Raw genomic sequence first — 23,687 nt, forward strand, 5'->3', positions numbered from 1 at the left:
ATCTACAGGGAAAAAACCAATGCAGGCCAATATCTACATTTTCTCTCACACCACCCCCTTAGCGTAAAGAAATCAGTTCTTTACAACCAAGTTTTTAATGCCTTCAAATACTGCCAATCACAGGATGATCTATCTTTCGAGCTAAAATATTTCACTGAAAAATTTACACCCATCAAACTAATCCAACAAATTATTTCAACTGTTAAAAATAAGATTAACTGTTTGAGTGTTTCTAAACCCAGTTATAAAAAATCCAACATTGTGTTGTTCCCCCTTACCACTGCCAAATCGCTGGACGATTACGTCATATCTTCACTAAAACTGATGTCTCTATAATATTTTCTACCTATAATAAATTAGGAGCCCCTTTTAACAAATATAAAGAAACCTACATTTATGACACTAAAGACATAAATAACAGTTTATTTAATCAAATATCAATCCAACTCTAACACATGCTACATTGGGAGCACTACTAATAAATTTGGATCATCCACAATTGCAAACATACGTGCCTACTACCACATCCATAGTTTTTGGACACAGCAAGGAAATAATGAACTGTCTCAGCATGTACACACTCATAACCACAACCCCTCAGTTGATGCCGCAACAACCATCATCAAATTAAATTCAAATTATAAACTCCTCCTATACAAAACCCTCGTAATAGAATGGTATCATATCAACACCGATCTTGACGTCTTAAACACAAAACTTCCAGTTACCTTGTCTACCATTTGGAATCTCACGCGAATTAAATTACCATATGTTCAGCAAAACATTTCAGGTACTTAAGATCTACAGCAACCCTTTTGCTCTTCTTTTTATTGCCAACTAAAGATGAATCTATTGAAAGTCCATCGTTCTCAACTATTGGCCTTATTCCTTTTTTAATTTTAATTCTTAATTTTTAATTTTAGATAATATTATTTTATTTATACAGCTTTGTAATTCAACAACTAGAGGACGATATGGTGCACCCCCCTCCTCCTCTAGGCTAAGTTTTTCAATTACTCTTTTTAAATTACACTTTCCTTATTAAATCTTTAAACTCCATTTTTAGTTTAACCAATGATTTCTCACACTACTGTTTCATGATTCATAAAACCACAACGGATTATTGAGGTGAGTGCCGTCTCTTTATTAAGCTTTGACTAAATGCATATTCCTTGAATATTAAACACTTAAGACATTTTAAACAAGGCTACCTAACTATAAGGCCTATAAGTGGTTGTCTCTCAGCATCACAAGAAATGATTCAAAAAATTAATGAAATGTAATAACAGTAAGCCCAATCAAATTCACCGAGATTATCTGGTGCTCACCATACATCTCACAACTGGCATTCCCTGGAGCTTAGTAAGTAGAGCCTTAAAGGTAGGCCTCCACATATTTCCTATAAAATCCATATATGCATCAATTGGAGCTATCCGACTATTAAAACCATCATGATTTCACCCAGATGATAACTGACAAGGTTGTACAGGATTCAGAATGGCTATTTAACATCCTATAAATGGATGTTAAATAATACTTTATCCAACCTGCAGATGAATTAACTTTACTTTCACCTATGGATATGTGATAGGCACAAATTGTCAAATTTAGGGTACAGAAAACCCTCATGTAAGTCGAGGAACCACTCCACCCATTAAATGTTACAGTATGGATTAATATGGATTTATGACATGCATCGTTATTAGTCCCTTTTTATTTGAAACCATTAACAATCAAGGGCTAAGATCATGTGAAATTATTATTTTCAAATTCATTAAATTTAAATTAAATGGCACACAATATTGCATGCCAAAATTATCCCACATTCATTAATGAATGTGGTTTACATGGAAGTACAATTTTTACGCCGGATGGTGCTGCACCCCACACTGACAATAATGCCCAGCAACTCCTACAAGAAATCTTCCCAGAAAAGCAAATTGTCAGTATACATTTTTCACATCCCTGGCCTGCATCTTTCAGGCCAGGGATGTAAAATATTGTAGGAATATCTGAAATGCCATGTTTACAGATTTCTCCTCAACTCTTTCAGATTTGAGGGACACAATCTGTTGGGAGGTAGCAAACATTCCTTTGGAAATTTTGCAAGCTGCTGTGGAGAACAAGTGCACTGTCTTGGGTGCTTATTAGAACATAATGATGGACACAGAGATCTCATCATCAATAAAGATTGGCACAAAACACACCCTTATGTATTTTTCTAAATTAATCACTGCATATCCCACAGGTGGGCAAATTTCAAACTGATTTTTATTGCTTTAAAGAATCCCACATATTCTTATTACAATAAAAAAAAAAAACACATTTTCCAATACAACCTATATTTTTTATGAGTTTTATTAATTTCTAAGAATGGAAAAGGACTTTATAACCATCGTGTATAGAATTATAATGGTTTTCTGTACACACACACACACACATCGCTTCATATCTTTTTTTTTTTTTTTTATATATATATTTTCCCATTTAAATGCAGGTGGAGAATGATAAAATTTTATTATTATGTATGTTATTTCTGTATTAAATAGTATGAACCAGAGCTGTAATGCTCAATGCATTCTATGTTGATATCAATATTTGTAAAATAATAAGAGAAGTTTACCTCAATATAGTAAATAGAACACTTCCGTATGATACTCTGCAGAAATTAAAACAAAAAATTCAAACATCTTACATTACAGTAACAAATAATTAAAAATCAATTTAACACAACTAAAAAACAATTTTAATTGCATTAATTTAAAAAAACAATTTAACGCAATTAAAAATAAGAAAATTAATTAAAAGAATTTAAAGAAAAAATTGCAAAACAATTTTCCTTCCTATTCTTATTTTTCTTATTTTTATTTGCATTATATAGTTTTTTAGTTGTGTTAAATTGACTTTTAATTATTTGTTACTCTAATGTAAGATTTTAGATTTTTTCGTTTTAATTAGCGTACTATATTGAGGTAAACTTCTCGTATTATTTTACAAATACAGTTATTTCTGTATAAAAATTTTTATGCATTTACACTTCAGTTTACTTTTAGTCCAATCGAGCAAAAGATGTAAATCCTACTAATATTAATGTTCTTAAACACTCGGCCCTGGAAAGATTGTGCAAGGCTCAAAGGGTAGAATTTTTTTCAGCCTGGACTGTACTTGTTAACAGGAGAGATTGCTTCTACAGGGATGGGATACACTTAAATAGAAAGGGTGCAAGAATATTTGCTGATGCTATCGAGGCAGTGTTAGGTGGGTCGGAAAACTGCTAGCTTGGGGGGAGACAAAGACCAATAGATTGACAGTAGCCACTGGCAGAGGTGAAAGAGATTCTTGCACTGCTTCTATTAGAATGAGCAGAAGCCTGAAAAACAAGTTGCATGGTATTTCAGAGACTGCTGGGAGCCATTGCGGAACAAGTAAACACATGGGTTGTGTTAGGGTAGCTAAGAATAGAAACAGGTGCAGGTATACTTGCGTGTACACCAATGCTAGGAGTTTAGTAAATAAATTTGATGAATTTGAGGTATTGCTCAAAACATCAAAGGCAGATATTGTTGGGATATCAGAGACGTGGTGTCACACAGATATAAGGGATGCAGAACTGCAATTTGGAGAGTACAACGTCTACAGAAAGGATAGACAGGATAGGAAGGGGGGAGGGGTTATGCTATTAGTTAAGAAACACATAAAAACCAAGGAAGTGAAGCCAGTCGACATCGCTGGACAGTGCAGTGTGGAGTCAGTTTGGTGTGACATAAACATTGGGAGATCAAAATTGAGAGTCGGAGTGTGCTATAAGCCTAATGACTCTGATGAGTATAATAAGAAACTGTACAGGGAAATAGAGTGGGCCAGTAAATCAGAGTGTCTTATAATGGGAGATTTTAATTTCCCAGATATTGACTGGAATTTGGGGGCTGGTTACTCACACACTAGCAGGGCTTTTGTGGATTTATTGGATGATTGTTTTCTACATCAGCATGTTCGGGAGGCAACTAGAGGGAGTAATACTCTTGATTTGATTATCAGCAGTGATTCTTCATGCATTAAGAATCTGCAGATAAATGAACCACTAGGCGGCAGTGATCACAGTGTGCTGAAGTGGGATTTACTCAAAGAGGTAACTACCATTAGGGGTAAAGGGAAGGGTTATTGCTTCCGTAAAGGCGACTACGATGGACTGAGACAGTATTTAAATTCTATACAGTGGGACCAACTGATGATGTTACCAACAGCAAATTCAAAATGGGAAGCATTCAAAGAACTTATCTTGGAAGCTACTAGGCTTTACATATCTAAGAAATATTGTTCAAGGTTTAGGCCAAAATGGATGTCAGATGAACTAATGAGGCATATGGCAGAGAAGAAAAATGCATGGGATACTTACAAATTAACACATGACACAGAAGCCTATGATAGATACAAGTTGATATGCAACCAAGTTACAAAGGAGGTTAGGCAGGCGAAGGCAGATTACGAGAAATCCTTGGCAAGGGATGCAAAGAAAAACAGCAAAGAGTTCTTTACTTATGTAACCTCTAGAAGGAAGGGGATGAATCAGATTGGTCCACTTGATATTGATGGGTCAACTGTTGATGATCCTTCTCAGGTAGCTAACAAACTAAATGAATATTTTGCATCGACATTCACACATGAGGAGTTATTCAGCGAGGGGAATGCCAGAGGTGTATTCAACTCTAGCAGTAAGCTACAGAATCTTGAAATAACTGGGAGTAAAGTGGAGGAGAAACTGTTGAAGATAAACACAAGAAAGGCACCCGGGGTGGATGGGATCTATCCAGTTATATTAAAGGAGGCAGCAAAGGAAGTAAGCAAACCCTTAGCCATAATTATGAGAGCTTCCTTGGACTCAGGGGAGGTACCCATAGACTGGAAATGTGCAAATGTGACCCCAATTCACAAAGGAGGATCAAAGGCTGACACAAGTAATTATAGACCTGTGAGCTTAACTTCTGTTCCAGGAAAATTAATGGAGGCACTGGTTAAAGAAGCACTGCAGGATCATTTAGACAAGACTTCAGTTATAGCTCAGACACAGCATGGTTTTGTTAAGGGGAAGTCTTGCCTGACCAACTTGATTGGATACTATGATGCAGTCACAAAAGAACTGGATGCAGGGAATAACTTTGATATTATATACTTGGATCTTAGAAAGGCTTTTGATACTGTTGCACATGGAAGACTGCTACACAAATTGTAGCAGTGTGACATTGGAGGCAAATTGCTGCTATGGATAAAGGGGTGGTTGAGGGGGAGAAGACAGAGAGTGGTAATCAATGGACACTGCTCATCGTGGACTGATGTTATTAGTGGAGTCCCTCAGGGCTCAGTGTTGGGTCCATTATTGTTTTCTGTATTTATAAATGATATTGATGATGGTATATCGGGCTTAATGTCCAAGTTTGCAGACGATACAAAGGTTGGCAGGGTTGTCAAGGACACTACTGACACTATGCTGCTGCAACAGGATCTGGAAAGGTTGAGCAGATGGGCTGAGAGGTGGCAAATGAAGTTTAACATTGACAAATGTAAAGTACTACACATGGGAAACAGCAACCCCAGAGCAACGTATCAACTCTGTGGTACTACACTGACAGTGGTAGAGAATGAAAGGGACTTGGGGGTGGTTGTGCAGGCAGATATGAAGTTCTCTGAGCAGTGCAGACGGGCTGCAAGAGTAGCTCATGGAGTATTGTCAATGATATACAGGAATTTTTCCAGCAGGGATAAGGAGGTGATTATTCCATTGTATAAGCATTGGTCAGGCCACACCTAGAGTACTGTATACAGGTCTGGAGGCCTCATTTCAAGAAGGATGTAGAGCTGCTGGAACGAGTACAGAGAAGGGCAACAAGATTAGTGAATGGAACAAAGGGGTGCTCTTACGAAGAAAGGCTTAAGTTTTGCAAATTACAGTGTCTGGAGACTAGGCACCAGCGAGGTGATCTGATAGAGGTGTATAAAGCCTTGAATGGTTTAAGCATGCTCAATGCTGATGGGATTCTTCCTCTAGCTCAGAAAAATCACCTGAGAGGGCATAAATTCAAATTGAGGAAAGACAGATGTAGGATAGACGTGCGGAAATTTGCCTTTAGCCAGCGGGTGGTTGGTTGGTGGAACAGACTTCCATCCCTTGTGGTGGAGGTTGATAGCCTAAATAAGTTTAAGGCTCAGCTGGACAGGTATTTTGAACGAACAGAGGGGTGAAGTGGAAGTGGGTTTTTTTTTTTTTTTTTTGGCTGATGCTGCATAACTTGCTTTCTTGCATCAAATGCCTCTACTAATGCTAAACTTCATGCTTCATGCTTCTTAAGTCTTTTTATTTTAATATTTAATAAACAAAGAAAATTTAAGTTTGAATATACTTACAATATTATTGTGGGACACTTTTTAATGATGAACCTTGTATACAATTCTGGTGATGTTTCCTTTGCAACTATTGCAACATTTAACCTGTTCCGCATTCTGAAAAATAAACTGATAATTCAGTGAAGAATTCATTTTTTACCAATTGGTGCAAAAGCAAAAAAAAAAAATTTTTTTAAATGTCTTTTTTTTTCAGATTATGTAAAAGCTACATCATCTGTTAGGATGAGAAATAATTTCCACACTGTACTACAAAAAAAACAAAAAAAACCAACATAATTAAAAATAAAAAAAAAATTAAGTGTCATATGAGTTAATTCATGATTTGGTGTCTGCATTAATATTTTGTTTCATTTTGTTCAGCTAGCATACTGAATATGGTTTGGTTCTAGTGCATGAAATCATGCACCAGCACCATACCAGATTCAATATCATTCATATATCACATCACAGATCCAAAATAAAAGGGCTTCACTCTTTCATTTCATAGTCAATGAACATGAGCTTAATTTACCACTAGAATGTTAGTAGTTATCTGGCTCACTTGTTATTCAACCACTGTGATCTTAGTCCAGCAGTCATCCAGCCAGGCTCACTGGTTGGGTCAAAATCATCAGGTACAACTTGCTTATCAGTTGATCTAAGAGAACAACTGGAGTTATTGGGTGAATGGCTGCAAGAGAAGTGAAGTTTTCTATTTGCCAAGCTTATATTATTGGTGGAAAGCCTTTAAAGTATCACCAGTTTTGTATCTGCTCGTGATAATTTAATGGCCTTCCAACAGTAATGTAGGATCTACTAGACATTTGTAACCTATTCAAGTTTAAAAATATACAGTGAATGCTTTTTCTTTTTTTTTTCCAAAAATTAGTGTTCCTCTCATATTGCCTCATTTCAGAATCTGTTGTGCTTTTGTTAGATATTGAAAATGATTGTTTAATAGTTGCAGATAAGCTGTTTTCCCTCTAAAGATGTTTTTTTTTTTTTTAAAGGACTGGTTTATATTACTTGTAAATGTAGGCTTCAGTCAAGCAATTAATCATTAACTTCTATTGTTATTTGTAAGACATTAAAGAACTCCTCTATTTTATCTCTTTTTTGAGTTGTTAACTGGTCTATATGCACAGAAAAATTTCAAGTACCTTAAATAACTACCCATAACTCTAATGGATAATGCTTCCAAGCCAATTAAACTTTCTTTCAAACTAATTCTAAAAGCTACAACTTCCTTGCACTTCTTAATTCTTGAATAAATTAATTTATAATTTATTTAGCTGCAGCTCACCTGCATTCATCCTCTTGGTTTCTGTAATTTGTTATTCTGATATCATATTGCTTAGTTTTTTTAATAATTCCAATTTTTGCCATTTAAGCTTCTGAAGTTGTGAGGATTGTTCAAGTAATATTTAGTGCTGTGCATCATCATTTGCCAACAAACAGAGAAAGGGGCTTTGTTGACTAGGAGCAATGTCTGGTGGTATGCATCTCAATTGCTTTGTCCTACTTTAGTTATAAACTTTTAACCTGTAATTTATCCAATTTGATCACCTTAGTCCCATAGTGACAGCCCATCCTTGTTTGTTCGCTAGCCATAAAGTTGGCTTTTGCTAACAGGTTACAAAGTGAAAAGGTGAGGAGTATACATCAGGTACAGGGCCCCACATATGTATCTTAGAAGATGTGAGGGTTTCCTCCTGGCAGGATAGGCTTCAGACCTGAATTTAACTGAATAACAGTAACTGAATTTAATTTCTATAACTGAATTTTATTAATTTGCCTGTTTTAGTGCTGTTAATAATAATAAATATGTTACATTCGAGTTCCAGTTTGTCTCATTTCATGTCTCCATTAAACCTTGGTGCAAAATGTTACAGAAAGACATTTCAATTTCATTTGTATCAAACTGAAATTGAAATTGTTATACTCAGCAAGTTTGATTGAAAAAATACTTAATGGTGAGTGTGGCTGATATTTGAAATTTCTGGCCGGCTCAAAAGTTATTAGAATGCAAGGTTCATCCACTGAAAATATTCAGTTGATTTAAACAGTGGGATAGAGAGGACAGAATGACTTTTAAAAGATATATACTAGACAATTTCCACAAACAAGGTTTTACTAGCAAAAAGGAAAAATATGCCAGAAGGTGCAACTATTGGTCATGTAATAGCATTCATTTTGCGCTAGTCCGATTTGCACCAGCACCGGTCACTAACCACAAGGCGATTTTTATTTTTATTTATTTATTCATTTATTTTTGCATTTTTTTTTTTTTTTGCAATTTTTTTTATAAATTTAAAGTTTAAAATCTTTGGACAAAATTTATTGGTGTCATACTGTACTATGTATCATGCGCTGTTCACATGATCAAGGACAATCTGAGCCAATCACTGTTTAGCACGTCTGTATCAGAAACAAGAAAGCTTCCTGCCCTCAAAGTAACAACTCATGGATGCAGGTGGTAAAGGTCCATGCGGTGAAGCATTCAGTTGGTTGTTGTTTATGCCATTTAGACGTGTTGGAAATTTATTACGCTAAGATTTTTTATTAATTGTGCTATTAATAAATTAAATAATAATTAATAATAGTGATAGCTGTGTGCAGTTTTTTCCAATCATGTTATAAAGTTTTTAATTTAATAGAATAAAGAGATGCCATGTCAGGTAAAGTTTTTGGTGCCTGGAACCTATGTGTTATTTAATGTGTTATTCTTGCTGTTCCTATACAGTGTGCAGAAGAAACACTATGGCACACTGTGCAGTGTAACATCTCTGCTGGAATTGATATGACCCCCCTGACATGTAGCCATTTCAGATTCCCAGACTGTCTTGGTACAACCTTTCTTTCAGATATCCTCAAAGATAAAAATCACATGGAATGGGGTAATGCAATTGACATGTCAAAAAGATTCATAATCACAGCTGATAACACTAGTCAACAAAATGAAATTGGTTTTTTTTTTAATCAAAAATATAAACACTTTTCTGAACCAGTTTTGCAGACTGATTTCAAATATGTTCTTGTTTTTTTAAGCACAAGTAGTTTTTGTAAAAGATGCTGATAATATCAATGCAAATTAATTAAGATAATTAAGATAATTTTTTCATCACAAAACACATAAGACTGGTTACAATTACATTTTCATAACTTTTACAGTTTAAATTCAACACACTTTATAATATACACTACTGTAAAAGATATGTACAATTTAAAAAAGGTTATGCTGATGATTTCCTTTGGTACACTTTGTCCAGTACAACATCCAGAAGTAGTCTGCCAACATACATTCACTCCAGAAACCTTGGTAGTGATTTTCCAATGAGTTAATGCAGTGGTTTTCAACCGGGGTGCCGCAACAACATTCCAGGGGCGCCATGTAATTGGGCTTAAGTTACTTAAACTTATTATTTTTTAATTTATATGTTTATTTCTTTATAAAATGGTGTACAGTATCTTTTTAATTTTGTGGTGATCTATAATTGACATTTACTTAGTACTTCTATATAAAGAATAAAATTATATACTGTATATATATAATTTGTATTATGAAATGTAATTTTTATAATTATATTATTGTAATAATATCATATAACATATATATTTTTAATATTATATATATATACACGGATATATACAGAGAGAGAATCGGATCTAACAGGCAGAAAATTGAGTAGGGGTGCCGCAAAATAAAATAAATTACTTAGGGCTGCTGTTATTAAAAAAAGGTTGAAAACCACTGAATTAATGTCTTGATAGTTTCAATGACATACAACATCACATTTCTGCATATAATTCAAGCAGTTTCTGAACTACGCCTCTGTATGTGGGAGACCTGTGGTCACACAAAACGTTTCCACAAAGCTATTTGAAAGCCTGCCATACTTTTAGTTCTAATACACTGAAGCATTTTTCAAAACATGCATCCTACAGAAGCTCTCTGATTTGAGTACCCTCAAAAATTTCCCCCTTTCACTTTCATGGTACAGATCAATGGAAACTTCTCACTTAAGTGGAGAAGTCGTCTCAAGTTCATCTCACCGGTCACTTTCACAAGACTGTTCATTAGGGCAAGTTTAATGTGGAGAGGTGTAAGTAAAATCTTTAGTGGGTCCACTAATGGAATATACTGCACACTACTCATCCCTGGCTATTTGTTATTTTTTTGTTATTTGGTTTTTAGGAGCATTAGCAACTAAAGCCATATTGCTCGGGGATATGCAGTGGTCATTCTCTGACCTTTCCGCATCCTCCGTCTTTGGTGGTGACGGGCTCGAACCCCGGTCTAATCAAGAAGCGTGTGCTACACACTGCTGCTCCTTCCCACCTGGCTACGGAGGCATCTATCCCTGGCTATATGTGCTTCTTTGAGACCAGTCATGTCTAAGGTCTACAGTAGAATGGCTATTCCATAGGCATAGAAAACAACAATACCTTGTGAACCCTCCTCAAATGCCCATTAACATAGCAATAGCTTTGAGGTCACCACAGATATTCCAATGATAAGTGCTGTATTGGCTTGCTACAAGTAGCATCTTCATGTTATAGTGTCTTTTTTCAAATTTTGCTGTTGGAGAGCTGTTGAAGAAGTGCCATTCAGATGTAATGTGTATTTGTGACAATTCCCCAAAAAATCCATTGATATCATGACAGTAGCAGAGCAGACTGTTTACTGTAAAGAATGTTGCCCAAACTTGGTTTCTTTTTCAACAGTGAGACACTGTAATGTTCTTCTTAACAAAGTGTCTTTACACATAAAAGTTTGGTTTTATCTTTGGAGAGGGATGAATCTCCAACAAGGTCAACTAATCTTGGGTAAACTTAGTCTGATGTCTCTACATTGGGTTTACACTCAGGATCAGCTGAACTTTTGAGGTGTCCATCGATCACACCATCACATTTGATTTCATCTTCTAAAGTTTGTTTGTTTGGGGATTTATTTGGCGCATTGGCATCTGTGGTCATAGTGTGCCAATCTTCTAAAGAACCTAGAAGCTGTGGAGGTACCAGAATTGGCATACTGTCATCATGAAGATTAATCTGATTGCTGAATACATGATTGGATAAACAATCTTGTGCTTATTATTTTCTGAGAATCCAGTTACATTCACATTATGGTAACTGTTACAAAAGTAACAATCACCATTGTTCTCTTTTGGCTTCCTCTATATCGTGGTGATTGCACATAGCATCAACTTTTTCTTTTGTTCAACCAATCATATAATCCATTCAAACAAGCAGCACAAGTGTGCTGCTTGTTTGACTGATGATGTTACCAACAGCAAATTCTAACTGGGAAGCATTCAAGGAATTAATCGTGGAAGCTACTAAAAGTTTCACACCTATTAAGAAATATTGTTTAGGCCTAAATAGTTATCAAATGAACTAATGAGACTCGTGACAGAGAAGAAAAATGCATGGGCTGCATATAAATTATCAGGCAACACAGAAGCCTATGGCAGATATAAGCTAGTCTGTAATTAAATCACAAAGGAGGCAGGCGAAGGCAGATTACAAGAAATCTTTGGCAAAGGATGCTAAGAAAAACAGCAAGGATTTCTTTACTTATATAAACTCTAAAAGGAAGGGGATGAATCTGATTGGTCCACTTGATATCGATAGTTCGACTGTTGATGCTCCTGCTCAGATAGCAAACAAACTGAATGAGTATTTTGCATCTACATTCACACATGAAGAGTTATTAAGGTTTGAAAATGCCAGAAGGTTATCAAATTGAGCAGGGTGCTTAATGATATTGTAATAACTGAGAGCAAAGTGGAGGAGAAATTGTTGAAGTTAAACATAAGAAAGGCACCTGGGGTGGATGAGATCTATCCAGTTATATTAAAGGAAGCGGAAAAGGAAGTAAGCAAACCCTTAGCCACAATTATGCAAGCATCCTTAGACTCAGGGGAGGTCCCCGTGGACTGGAGATGTGCAAATGTATCCCCATTCACAAAGGGGGATCGAAGGGTGACACGAATAATTACAGACCAGTTAGTTTAACTTCTGTTCCGGGTAAAATAATGAAGTCACTGATTAAAGATGCATTGCAGGATCATCTAGACAAGACTGCAGCAATAATTCAGACACAGCATGGGTTTGTTAAGGGAAAGTCTTGTCTGACAAATTTGATAGGATATTATGATGTGGTTACAAAGGAACTGGATGCAAAAAATAATTTTGATATCATATACTTGGATTTCAGGAAAGCTTTTGACACTGTTGCAGATGGAAGACTACTGTACAAATTGGAGCGGAATGGTATTAAGGGTAAGTTGCTACAATGGATAAAAGGATAGTTGGAGACAGAGGGTGGTAATCAATGGGTGCTGCTCTTTGTGGAGTAATGTTCTTGTTTATACTCCAGCACGACCACCAGGTCAGTGGAGTTTACAATAAATCAATCAATCAATACAAATTGTTAATCGTATTTAGTAGTCATGGGCTTGAACCCCGGTCCACTCAAAAAATGTGTGCTACTGCACTCGTGCTCTTGACCACTCGGCTACGTCGAGTCCCACAGGGTTCGGTGTTGGATCCACTGTTTTGTATATTTATCAAGGATATTGATGAAGGTATATCAGGCTTAGTGTCGAAGTTTGCTTTTTTTGTTTGTTTGTTTTTTACAAAGACTTTGTAAGGCCATATTGCTCTGGGATATGCGGTGGTCATTCCCTGACCTTTCCGCATCCTCTGTATTTGGTGGTGACGGGCTCGAACCCCAGTCTAATCAAGAAGTGTATGCTACGCACTGCTGCTCCTTCCCACCTGGCTACGGAGGTGCCGTCGAAGTTTGCAGATGATACAAAGATTGGCAGTGTTGTTGATGACAGTTGATGGCAGTGTGCTACTGCAACAGGATCTAGAAAATTTGGGCAGATGGGCTGAGAAGTGGCAACTGAAGTTTAACCCTGACAAATGCAAAGTACTGCATATGGGTAGAAGTAACCCCAGAGAAATGTACCAATTGTGTGGTACTACACTTAAGGTGGTACAAAATGAAAAAGACCTGGGAGTAATTGTGCAGTTAGATATGAAGTTTTCTGAGCAATGCAGACAGGCTGCCATGGCAGGTCATGGGGTTTTGTCAATGATATATAGGAATTTTGCTAGCAAGGAAAAGGAGGTGATTGTCCCTCTGTATAAGGCAATGGTCAGGCCACACCTTGAGTACTGCATACAGGTCTGGAGGCCTCATTTTAGGAAGGATGTAGATTTGCTTGAGCGTGTACAGAGAAGGGCAACAAGATTGGTGGGGAATGAAGGGATCCTCTTACCAAGAGAGGAAGTTCTGCAAATTGCAGTGGCTGGAGACTAGGCACCTGCGCGGTGATCTGATTGAGGTATATAAGTCCTTGAATGGGTTGAGCACGCTGAATTCTGAAGGGATTCTTCCACTTGTTCAGATTACGAACCTATGGGGACATAAATTCAAATTAAGGAAAGACAGATGTAGAATAGATGTGCGGAAATTTGCCTTTAGCCAGCGGGTGGTTAATTGCTGGAACAAACTTTCATCTGTCGTTGTGGAAGTCGATAGGTTAAATAAATTTAAGGAGGAACTGGACAGGCATTTGGAGGGAATGGTGTGATTTTTTTTTTTTTTTTTTTTTGACTAATGCTGCATAAGCTCATACACTTGCTTTCTTGCATCACATGCCCCTACTACTACTACTACTACTACAAATAACACATGGTGTCCATGTCTTATTCTGGTCTCCTAGATCAGCGGTTCCCAAACTTTTTTAGTCATGGAACACTTTTTGTCTCACAATATATTTACAGAACACTTTTCATCTCACAATATATTTACGTAACACTTAAGAAACACAAGTTTAGCAGAAGCCAAAGAAGTGTTTGCTAATATTTTATTACATACGACGCAGTATACATCAGGAGCATCTTTTTCCAACACATGTAAAGCCAAAATTCAGATAACTGTCATCGTACTTTCATTTTGGTCTTTTATTAGTTGTTTCCTGTTTTTTCACTTTGGATTTTTGGGGAAAAAAGGCTGCGATTGTTCATCCTCACTGTGAAGTGCGATAATAAAATTTTCCTTTTCATCAACCACAGTTGCAATACTAGAAGTACTTGCTTCTCATTTTAAAGTTCCTTTTTTTCATCCACAAATCCATGGCCATTTATTTTAATAATAATTTCGAAATACTGATAATTATCAAAAAAAATTTATACAAGGAAGTGAGTTTAGTTATGATATCAGTTCGCTTCCCCCTCTCCTTTAACCCATGTACTCCAGGCTAAATCGCATGGAGTACATGGCATATTATTATTATTAGCCATACTGGTGCAAGGAAGCCTGAGGCTTATGCTGCATCAGCCAAAATAAAATTCTGAGTTACCTGGGAGAGGGGGGAAAGAGAGAGAGAGTCAGAAGTTGAAGGGAATCATTAAGAATGATGATATCCAGCTCAAGTTTTCCCTGGGTGTGCCAAGTCCATACTCACCAGATGTGAGTCCCTGGGACCACTACATTGCTACTTTTTACCTCTATGCATACTTTTCTACGGAAAGCCTGCCAAAATAAAGTGTTCCACAGTCTATTTGATTATTAGTCTATGCCAGTATATTAATAACCAAAAAAAAATGTTAAAAATTATAATGATACAAAAGTGGTGTACACTACAAATATGCAAAATTAATTAATTTTATTTTTTTAATTACGATTTTTTGCAGAATACTTGTTCACATCTTACGGAACACAGTTTGGGAAAGGCTGAGCTAGATAATGGCCAAAGTACAACTGATAAATTTTTAAAATATCTGTCATGATTGTACACTGTTGTGAATTACTTTGGCAAGAATTGTACACACACACACACTCTCACTCACTCTCTCTCTCTCTACTGGGGTGATTTTTTACACTTTGAAGGTACAACAATGAATGTGTTTCAGTAATTCACTGGATCTCACCTTAAACAATTTAAAATTAAATGATAAAATTATGAAATAACAAGGATATAGATATATTCATATAATTACATAAATATGAATGTATAAACAATAATAATAAATATTAATTATATTCATGTAAGGTTGAATGAATGGCTATGTCAGTGATATAATCAGACATGCTAGATGAAACTGAAAACATCTGGAATCAGCATCCAAAGATCTATCCAGTCCATATATTTTTTCTGATAAAAAATGCTTGTTGAACTGTGTCATCTGATTCTGAAAAAAGAAACATCTTCCTAGGTGTAGATAGAGTTATAAAATGTTAATGCATGTGATAGTATGCAGAGGTGCAGATACTATGCAGCAGTTATGCTTCATTTTTATATTCTCTGCAGCATCAACTAAAAAAAATACTGGCCTATAATAAGCAAAGCAGTGAATCTGCACCAGGCAATCATCTTCAGACTGTGCAGTGTGATCTGGACAAAGGTGTGCAAGTTTTCTGATTCCCAGATATGACAATTTTTAGGTATTCACAGCACTACAGAGCTTGGAGGGATGGGAATCTTGTATGACCAGAACACATTGAACAGCCAGTGATCCTCATCTACAAATTGAGCAAGCATCCAATTTGCATAATGGTAACATTTTAGATGTCTGGTAGTGATAATGCTTGCAGCTGTTGAATCTTCTAAAGGGTAGCAATGAAAGAAAGCCAGTACATTCTTATACATGAATGGCAGGACACTGTAAAAGTTCAGTGATAATTTTCTACTGGTAGTTCAGCAGCCTCCTGTACCTGCACTATTCTTTTCAGTTTTGGAGTATTTTCTCCTCAGCCCACCTGCAATACTTCCTGCAATTTCACATCAGTAAACAGTTCTAGAAGGACTGAGCATGCATGCTTAATTCTTCTACAGTAATTTGACTGGTAAAGATTTGCCTCCTGGAACCACTACTAGACCTGTGACTCTGCTTAGTATTTTTTGGGAGTTTTATGGAGTTGGTAAATTTGTGCAAACACATTGATTTGGCTATTACACTTAATTAGTATGTTTTACAGTGCCCTCTCATGGAATTTTTTATTTACAGAAATAAAGCCTCACTTTTGTGGAAGAGAATAAAAGGAAGTTTTTTCAATCACCTTTCAAAAAAAGGTTCATCTGATGTAAAAAGTTGAAAAGTTGTTTGAAATTGGTTGAATGTCAGCTGGTAAGGCAATCAACCAGACAGTGTTCTTTTCTCAGACAAGCCAAAGTTTTTACCCTCCATGGTTCTAAAGATACATAGTACGGTAAGGTAATTTCACTTAGTTTTACCCAATTTAAACTTAATAACATATACTAGCTGATGAAAATTAAAGATACAAAAGCATACTGATTTATTTCCAATATAGGTATTGAAGAGAAGAAACTAAATACTACACTGCATTTGAAAAACTGAACAAAAGTTAACAGGAGAGAACTGGTCCAAGAAGTTTAGAGTGATGTACAGTAAATGGAAAATTATGAAATTTGATAAGGTATAACTTAGTAGAATTTTAAGAAGTTTAAATTTTTAAAATAAACATAATTAAAAGGCTATACATTCTGAGCTTCCTTTAAACTCAGTATCCGAAGGTGGATGTCATGACAGCTCATTGCCAATGTTGTTGGCTGTTGCACTCCACTTACAACAGTGTGGAATGCTTGGTATGTGCTGCTCCACTAGTTTTTTTTTTTTTTTTTTGTTAGTTGTTGGCGCATCGGCTTTTGTGGCCATAATGCACCTCCCAAAGTTTTTGTATTTTCTACTCTGATCCAAGCCCGAGGCAGGATTCAAACCCACGACCTTTGGGTTGCCAGGCAGGCACTTTACCCACCCAGCTAGCCCGGTCGGCGCTCCACTAGTCCCCACCCTGGTATAGCAATGGCATGCTATCAATATGAATGCCCATTTTGATTAAATTTCTTCAGTTTTACAAATGCAGTATAGTGTTTTCCCCTAATTCTGATTTATAACAAAAATTAAAGTAAAAGCATACCTTGCAGCAATGCCTTCTATAGTTGCCCGCAAAGCTTCGATTTTACAAGAAGAATCATAACTAAAAATAAAAGATATAAAATATTGCAATATACTTTGTAATAAAACAGGACTCTGAAAGCAAATGTAAATTATTCAATGTCATTTTTAATTTAAAAAAATTCTACCAGGAGTAGTTCACATAATTTAGCATAAAAGATAAATTATTAGAAGTCTAATGCATGAAGGTGGATCATTACATATAAAATTCATTATGTAAAGAATCTGTATCCAATTTTTAAACACAAAGTTTTGTAAAAGCCAATGTTTTGGATCACAATGAGTTGCATAAGCATTTAAATTCCAATAAACAACAATGATATTTATTTGAAATGCAGTGCCTCACCTTTCTCAGAGAGCCATCTAAGAGAGTGACACCACACCAGTTTGGTAAGAAACCATGCAATTCATCAGTGGCATTACATGAAAATAAATAGTATCCTTTCTTTTTCATATGAGACATGCTGTTTATGTAATAACAAACCAAGCTGGCTCATGCAATAGCTCCACAAAGGAGAGGGAGCAATGTTGTTATGAAAGCATGTCTTTTCCATAGACTACAAATGTGACATAGATTATATAACTCCATATAATTTCAATAATTATAGTGCATCTGTAGTTAGATAATTTTAGACACATTGAAGATGGCAGTTTTCTGTGACAGCAGTGGTAGTTGAGGCCCAGTACAACATTTATTAGTGCAGTACATTAACAGGGATTTTTCTGAGAAGAATGTGTGCTTATTTTGGTATATTATCTTGCACCTCAATTACTTTTGTAGTGCCAAGAAACATTCAGTAATATAAGTAATATATAACCAAAGAGGCCTGTACCAAATACAAAACTAATGTAAAACATTTAGGAATGCAATCATGCTAAAAATGAACATATTCTACATAGAGTTGCATCAAACACAAGCAAGATGTATGTTTCTGTATGTTTTAAATAAAATTTTGTTATATTGCAAAATAGATTGCATTCTGACTGGATAATCTTGTTTAATACAGGGCATATGAAGTTGTTATTAACCAAACCTATAAATATAATTCCAAAATACAGTACTTTTGTAAATTGCATTACAGTAAGTTAGTCTTTAATCCTTGATTATGGTAGTTAAACTGTATAAAACAGAGTTAAATAAATTCTTATTTAAGTATTAAAGTGTCTGAGTAAGAACTTATTCCTAGTTAAATTAAAAATGTTCAATTAAAGTTAAATGTTAAATTAAAGTGTCTGAATAAGTTCTTGTGACCTTTTATGACAGCAATATTGCAAAGACAGCTGTCACTAAAAAAGTGGAGAGAAAATACCATGAAACATTTGATTCCATTATGTACATATTTCCAAAACATAATTAAACCAACATAGGTTGCTTTATTACCATGAAACATTTCATGGTAATAAAGCAACCATTATTACCATGAAACATTTCAAAATACCATGAAACATTTGACTCCATTATGTACATATTTCCAAAACATAATTAAACCAACATAGGTTGCTTTATTATCTTTGAAAAAAAAAAACCAAAATTGTATTTAATAAATTTTAAACAAAATATAATGTGAAAAAAATCTTATACTAAGTGTAATCTGTGAAACAACATTATGCATTTTTTTTTAACTTACAAAAATACCAGCCAATCCCCAGTGGTAGCTCCTGTTGCTGCTTGAGTCAAATGTTCAAAGCTGCTATCATCCAACTCTTTTACTGAGGATTCCTTATTTTGAACAAACCATTCAAGAAGGCTTTCTGGTTCAAATGTTCCTAATAATTAAAATAAACATAAAGAATTTGAATAAAAAATAATAATTTAAAGATATATAAATTATATTTCTGTAGTACGTACAAGTTTGTGCAAAGGCAACATATTAGCATGTAGCAAACCTCTAAAAACTAAAAATAGTTAGAAATGGCATCATTTTAATTGTATCTCATATTGGGAATACCTTCACAATGAGATGCCATGCTATTGCACTACTTTGAATAAGTAATGCTTCACCAATGGAGAAGACTATTGTTAGCTTATTCTCTGAGGATACCACCACCCAGATGGCACTGTTTCAGGGCTATTTGGCTCTTCTTAGGTGGGTAGGTTTCAGTGCCGTTTCTAACTGTTTTTTTGAGGTTTGCTGCATACTAATATGCTGCCTTTGCACAAACTTGTATGTTGTCAAATTCTCTCACAGTCTGAGGCTTACGCCCCTAAAATGTTTTAGTCTATTTCTGTAGTATTAATTTAATTTCCAACAGAAATTATGGCTTGGGCTACAGCAGTTATCATCCAATCCATTAATTAGTGGTGCACTGACACAACTAAGGCAGCAGAGCACATAGTCACTGGATATGGAGTAAGATATTTAAGGCCTTGCCTTGGCTCAGGAGGGAATTACTGAAGACTACTGAATTGCCTATGAACCAAGGCCTTATTGCTTGTACCATGTATGCATGTATGAAGGGTTGACTTTGATGATTGGAAAATTGGAGGAATTTCTACAGTCCTCTTCAATCAGGGCTGTAGTTAGCCTATCTCAGGTGGAAGGAATGGGGTTTCCCCTGTGATATACTTCAGGTTTTTCAGTACACACCATATGCAAATCAGCCCATGATACACATATTAATATTAGAATTAATAGTGGCAAATAATGCAAGGAAGCAAGCTTATACAGCATCAGCTAAAAAAAAAAGAGAAATCACACCTCACCTATCCATCCCTTCCAATAGTCTATCTAGTTCTTCCTTGAATTTATTCAAACTATCCAAGTACACAACAACAGATGGAAGCCTGGTCTAGCATTCAACCACCCATTGGCTGAAGGCAAATTTCTGCACATCTATTCTGCAACCTTCCTTCCTCAATTTGAATTTATGATCCCTCATGTGCATAGTCTGCGCAAGAGGAAGAATCCTATTAACACTGAGTTTGCTCAAGCCATTCAAAGCCTTAAAGCCCTCAATCAGATCATCTCACAGGTTTCTAGTCTTCAGAAGCTACAATTTGCAGGACCGAAGTCTTTCTTGGTAAGGTCACCCCTTTGTTCCCCTCACCAATCTCGTTGTCCTACTCTGTACTTGTCCCAGCGGCTCTACATCCTTCACTTCCTTTTCCCTGCTAGAAAAATTCCTATTGTTGTTGTTGGTATTGGTCTTAACGATACAATGGCTACTGAGGCCAAGTTGTGTCTGTTCATTGTTTATATACAGGCAACATATAGCTATAGATGTTAAATTATATGCTCCTGTACAGGTCAATATATTTTAGGTACATCAAAAGTTCTATGTTTGCTTCATTTCCTTTGAAGGGAGATAAATCATGAGAGATGTTCAATGTGGAGAGAAATTGAAAAGTGTTAGAGCAGAGAGTTGAATGTAAGGGACAATCAACCAGAAAATGACGGGCCGTAAGTTGCGTCAGACAGGATGAACACCGAGGTGGGTTTTCTCCCAATAGTAAGAAGAGATGTGTATGATGAGTGTGTCCAATTCTAAGTCCTGCCAATACCGCTTCCTCTCGTCTGTTTCATTGGAAGCCAGATAGCCACAGCTTTAATTCTTGCTTTATCTAGTAAAGTTTATTGTTGGTGTTACTTTCCAGATCTGTGACCAGTTGTCATAGCATGCTTTGCGAATGATAGGCTTATGGTCGCTGTAAGGAACCTGAGGATGTTGTGAGAGAGCAGGGTGAGGATGTTTAGTGGCAATTTCAGCACATTCATTTCCTGGAATGCCAAAATGACCAGGGTTCCAGCAAACACTGATTGATTTGATTGGACACGCTGCAGGAGATTAGCTGGGAATGAATGCATTTCAAGATAAGAAAGATGAGAAATTCTTCCTTATGGCAGACACAGCACTGAGGGAGTCTGTGTAAATTATGGCAGGTGAGATGAATAGCTCAATAATTTTACTAAGTGCTAACTTGATAGCATATAATTCAGCAGTGAAAAAGCTGCAGGCTAATGGTAATGAGGCTGTAGCAGTAAATGAAGGAAAAACTGCAGCAGCACCTACTGTACTGGCAGTTTTCGATCCATCAATATAGATTTTATAGGCACGGGAGTTCAGAGTAGCATGAGCTGAGTGCAACTGCCTGATATTGCAAGGAGAGTATGACATTTTTCCCCTGCTGAAGAACATGTACATCGTAACAGGCAGAAACGTACGTCCAAGGTGGAACAGGAGCAGTTGTATCCTGAAAAATATCACTTAAATCAATATTCCAATTCTAAACAATCTCTTTAATCCTGAAAAAAGCAGGTCTATTTTGATTTGGTTTGTTCTCAGAAAAAATCCCACCAAGTATTATAAAGATACTCCCAACTGGGGTGTGATGGAAGACTCTGGATTTTAGCAGTGTATTGGAGCAGTAATGTTTTCCTATGAAGATGTAGTGGAGGATCATGCGCTTTGATATAGACTCTGGATTGGAGAAGTCCTGAAAGCACCTAACACAGTCCTCAGAACACTGTGCTGGTTGATATTTAGACGTTGTAAAGTAGTGCTTCTGGCAGTCATATACTAGACAACCATAATCTAAGTGTAAATGGATTAAAGTTCTGTAAAGGTGAAGTAAAGTATATCGATCCGCTCCCCAAGACCTGGATGGGACTGATCAAAGTATGTTCATATGCTTTAGACAAACATTTCTTAATTGAGTGATGTAAGCTTGGAAATTAAGCTTGCTGTCTAATATCAGACCAAGAAATCTGACATTAGTAGCAAGTGGGATTGGAGTATTGTTGATTTGTAATTCAGGATCAGGATGGAGAGCCTGACGCTTACAAAAACAGGTGGCAGTGCATTTCTTTTCTGATAGTCGATAACCATTCCTTAGAGTCCAGGATTCTATTTTGGTTATGGCAAGTTGGAGTTGGCATTCAATGGTATTGATACTTTGAGACTGACAGGAAATAGTAAGATTATCTGCATACATATAAGTTTCAACAGTTTTTGGGATATCATGTGTCATGCTGCTAACTCTAACTGCAAAAAGTGTTGAACTAAGTATCGATCCCTGCGGGACTCCTTCCTGAATGTGAGAAGCAGAGAGTATGCTTTTATACCGGACCTGAAAAGTGCACAATTGCAGGAAATTTTTAATTATTTCAGGCAAATGGCCCATAAATCCCAGATGGTAAAGATCCATAAGGATACCATGATGCCAGGTAGTGTCAAATGTCTTTTCAAGATCTAAGTTGACCATGACTAGATGTTGTTTCCTGACAAAAGCATTGTGGATATGAGATTCGCTTTTTATGACCACATCTAGGGTTGATCTCTTTTTTGAAAGCCATACTGATGATCTGGCAGGAGATTCTGTGACTCCAGGATGTAAGTGAGCCTATCATGAACCATCCTTTTGAAAATTTTACCCAAGCAGCTCGTGAGAGATATGGACCTATAATTTTGAACCAGGGTAGGATCTTTTCCTGGTTTTGGTATGGCAATAATAAAAGAATGGTGCCAGGAAGAAGGATAGGCATTTTCATAGAAAATTCAATTGTAGAAGACCAACAAAGTAAGCAAATCCTTTTCAGGTAAATGCTTCAGCATAATGTAATGAATACCATCTGGGTCTGCGGCACTATTGGATGATCTATCTAATGATTCTTTGAGTTCTGTTAATGTAAAAGGTTGGTTGTACAGGAAAGCGCGGCATGTGAAGAAGTTTATTTTATGCTGTTCTGCAGCTGCTTTAATGTTTTGGAAGGTGGGTGCATAGGAAGCAGAGGCAGAGATTGTGGCAAACGATTCTGCTAGTACATTAGCAACTTCAGGAGTAGACACCTTTCCCTTTCCGATGAAGTATTGGAGGGGCAGCCAAGCAAGTTTGCCATTTAGGGCCTATATCTTTCTCCGGATGAGCCGGGTGTCGGTGTCTTTGGTGATGATTGAGGCAAAGGCAATCCACAAATCACGTTTCACTTTCAATCTAATTTTCCTTGCTTTAGCTTTAAGTCTCTTATAAGTGATTAAGTTAGTTGTGATAGGATACTTTCGGAAATTATTCCACGCACGTTTTCCTCCTGTTTGGCATGAAGACAGTCTGTATTCCACCAGTAATTCCAATGAATGCGATATGCCTTGGATTTCAGAATAGATCTATAGATGCTGTCAGAATCTGATTGGTTATGTATGTAGTCACATCATTAACAGGTTGTTTTTGAACATAAAGTCTGTCTAGATATATTTGGGCAGAATAGCCATCCCAGTTCGCCTTTCTAAACTTCCAAGTGGATCACTGGTCGGGATTTACAGTTACCCCTGTTTGTAATGTGCAAATAATCGGAAAATGATCGCTATTAAAGGAATAG

General features: G+C 36.3%; 1 protein-coding gene across 1 annotated transcript in view; it reads right to left on the bottom strand.

Moving 5' to 3' along the window:
• The window catches only part of LOC150080503 (uncharacterized), an 85,726-nt gene that overhangs the window by 36,175 nt on the left and 25,864 nt on the right, over positions 1-23,687 (bottom strand). The window contains exons 3-5 of the mRNA XM_090380715.1: positions 19,002-19,140; positions 17,336-17,395; positions 6,400-6,495 (exon numbers count right to left, since the gene is read on the bottom strand). Of these exons, the coding sequence (XP_090236841.1) occupies positions 6,400-6,495; positions 17,336-17,395; positions 19,002-19,140 (295 nt within the window). The remainder of the gene's footprint in view (positions 1-6,399; positions 6,496-17,335; positions 17,396-19,001; positions 19,141-23,687) is intronic.

Source organism: Mastigoproctus giganteus, chromosome 9 (genome assembly GCF_048544385.1).
Source record: "Mastigoproctus giganteus isolate SK-2022 chromosome 9, ASM4854438v1, whole genome shotgun sequence".
NCBI classification, from domain to species: Eukaryota; Metazoa; Arthropoda; class Arachnida; order Uropygi; family Thelyphonidae; genus Mastigoproctus; species Mastigoproctus giganteus.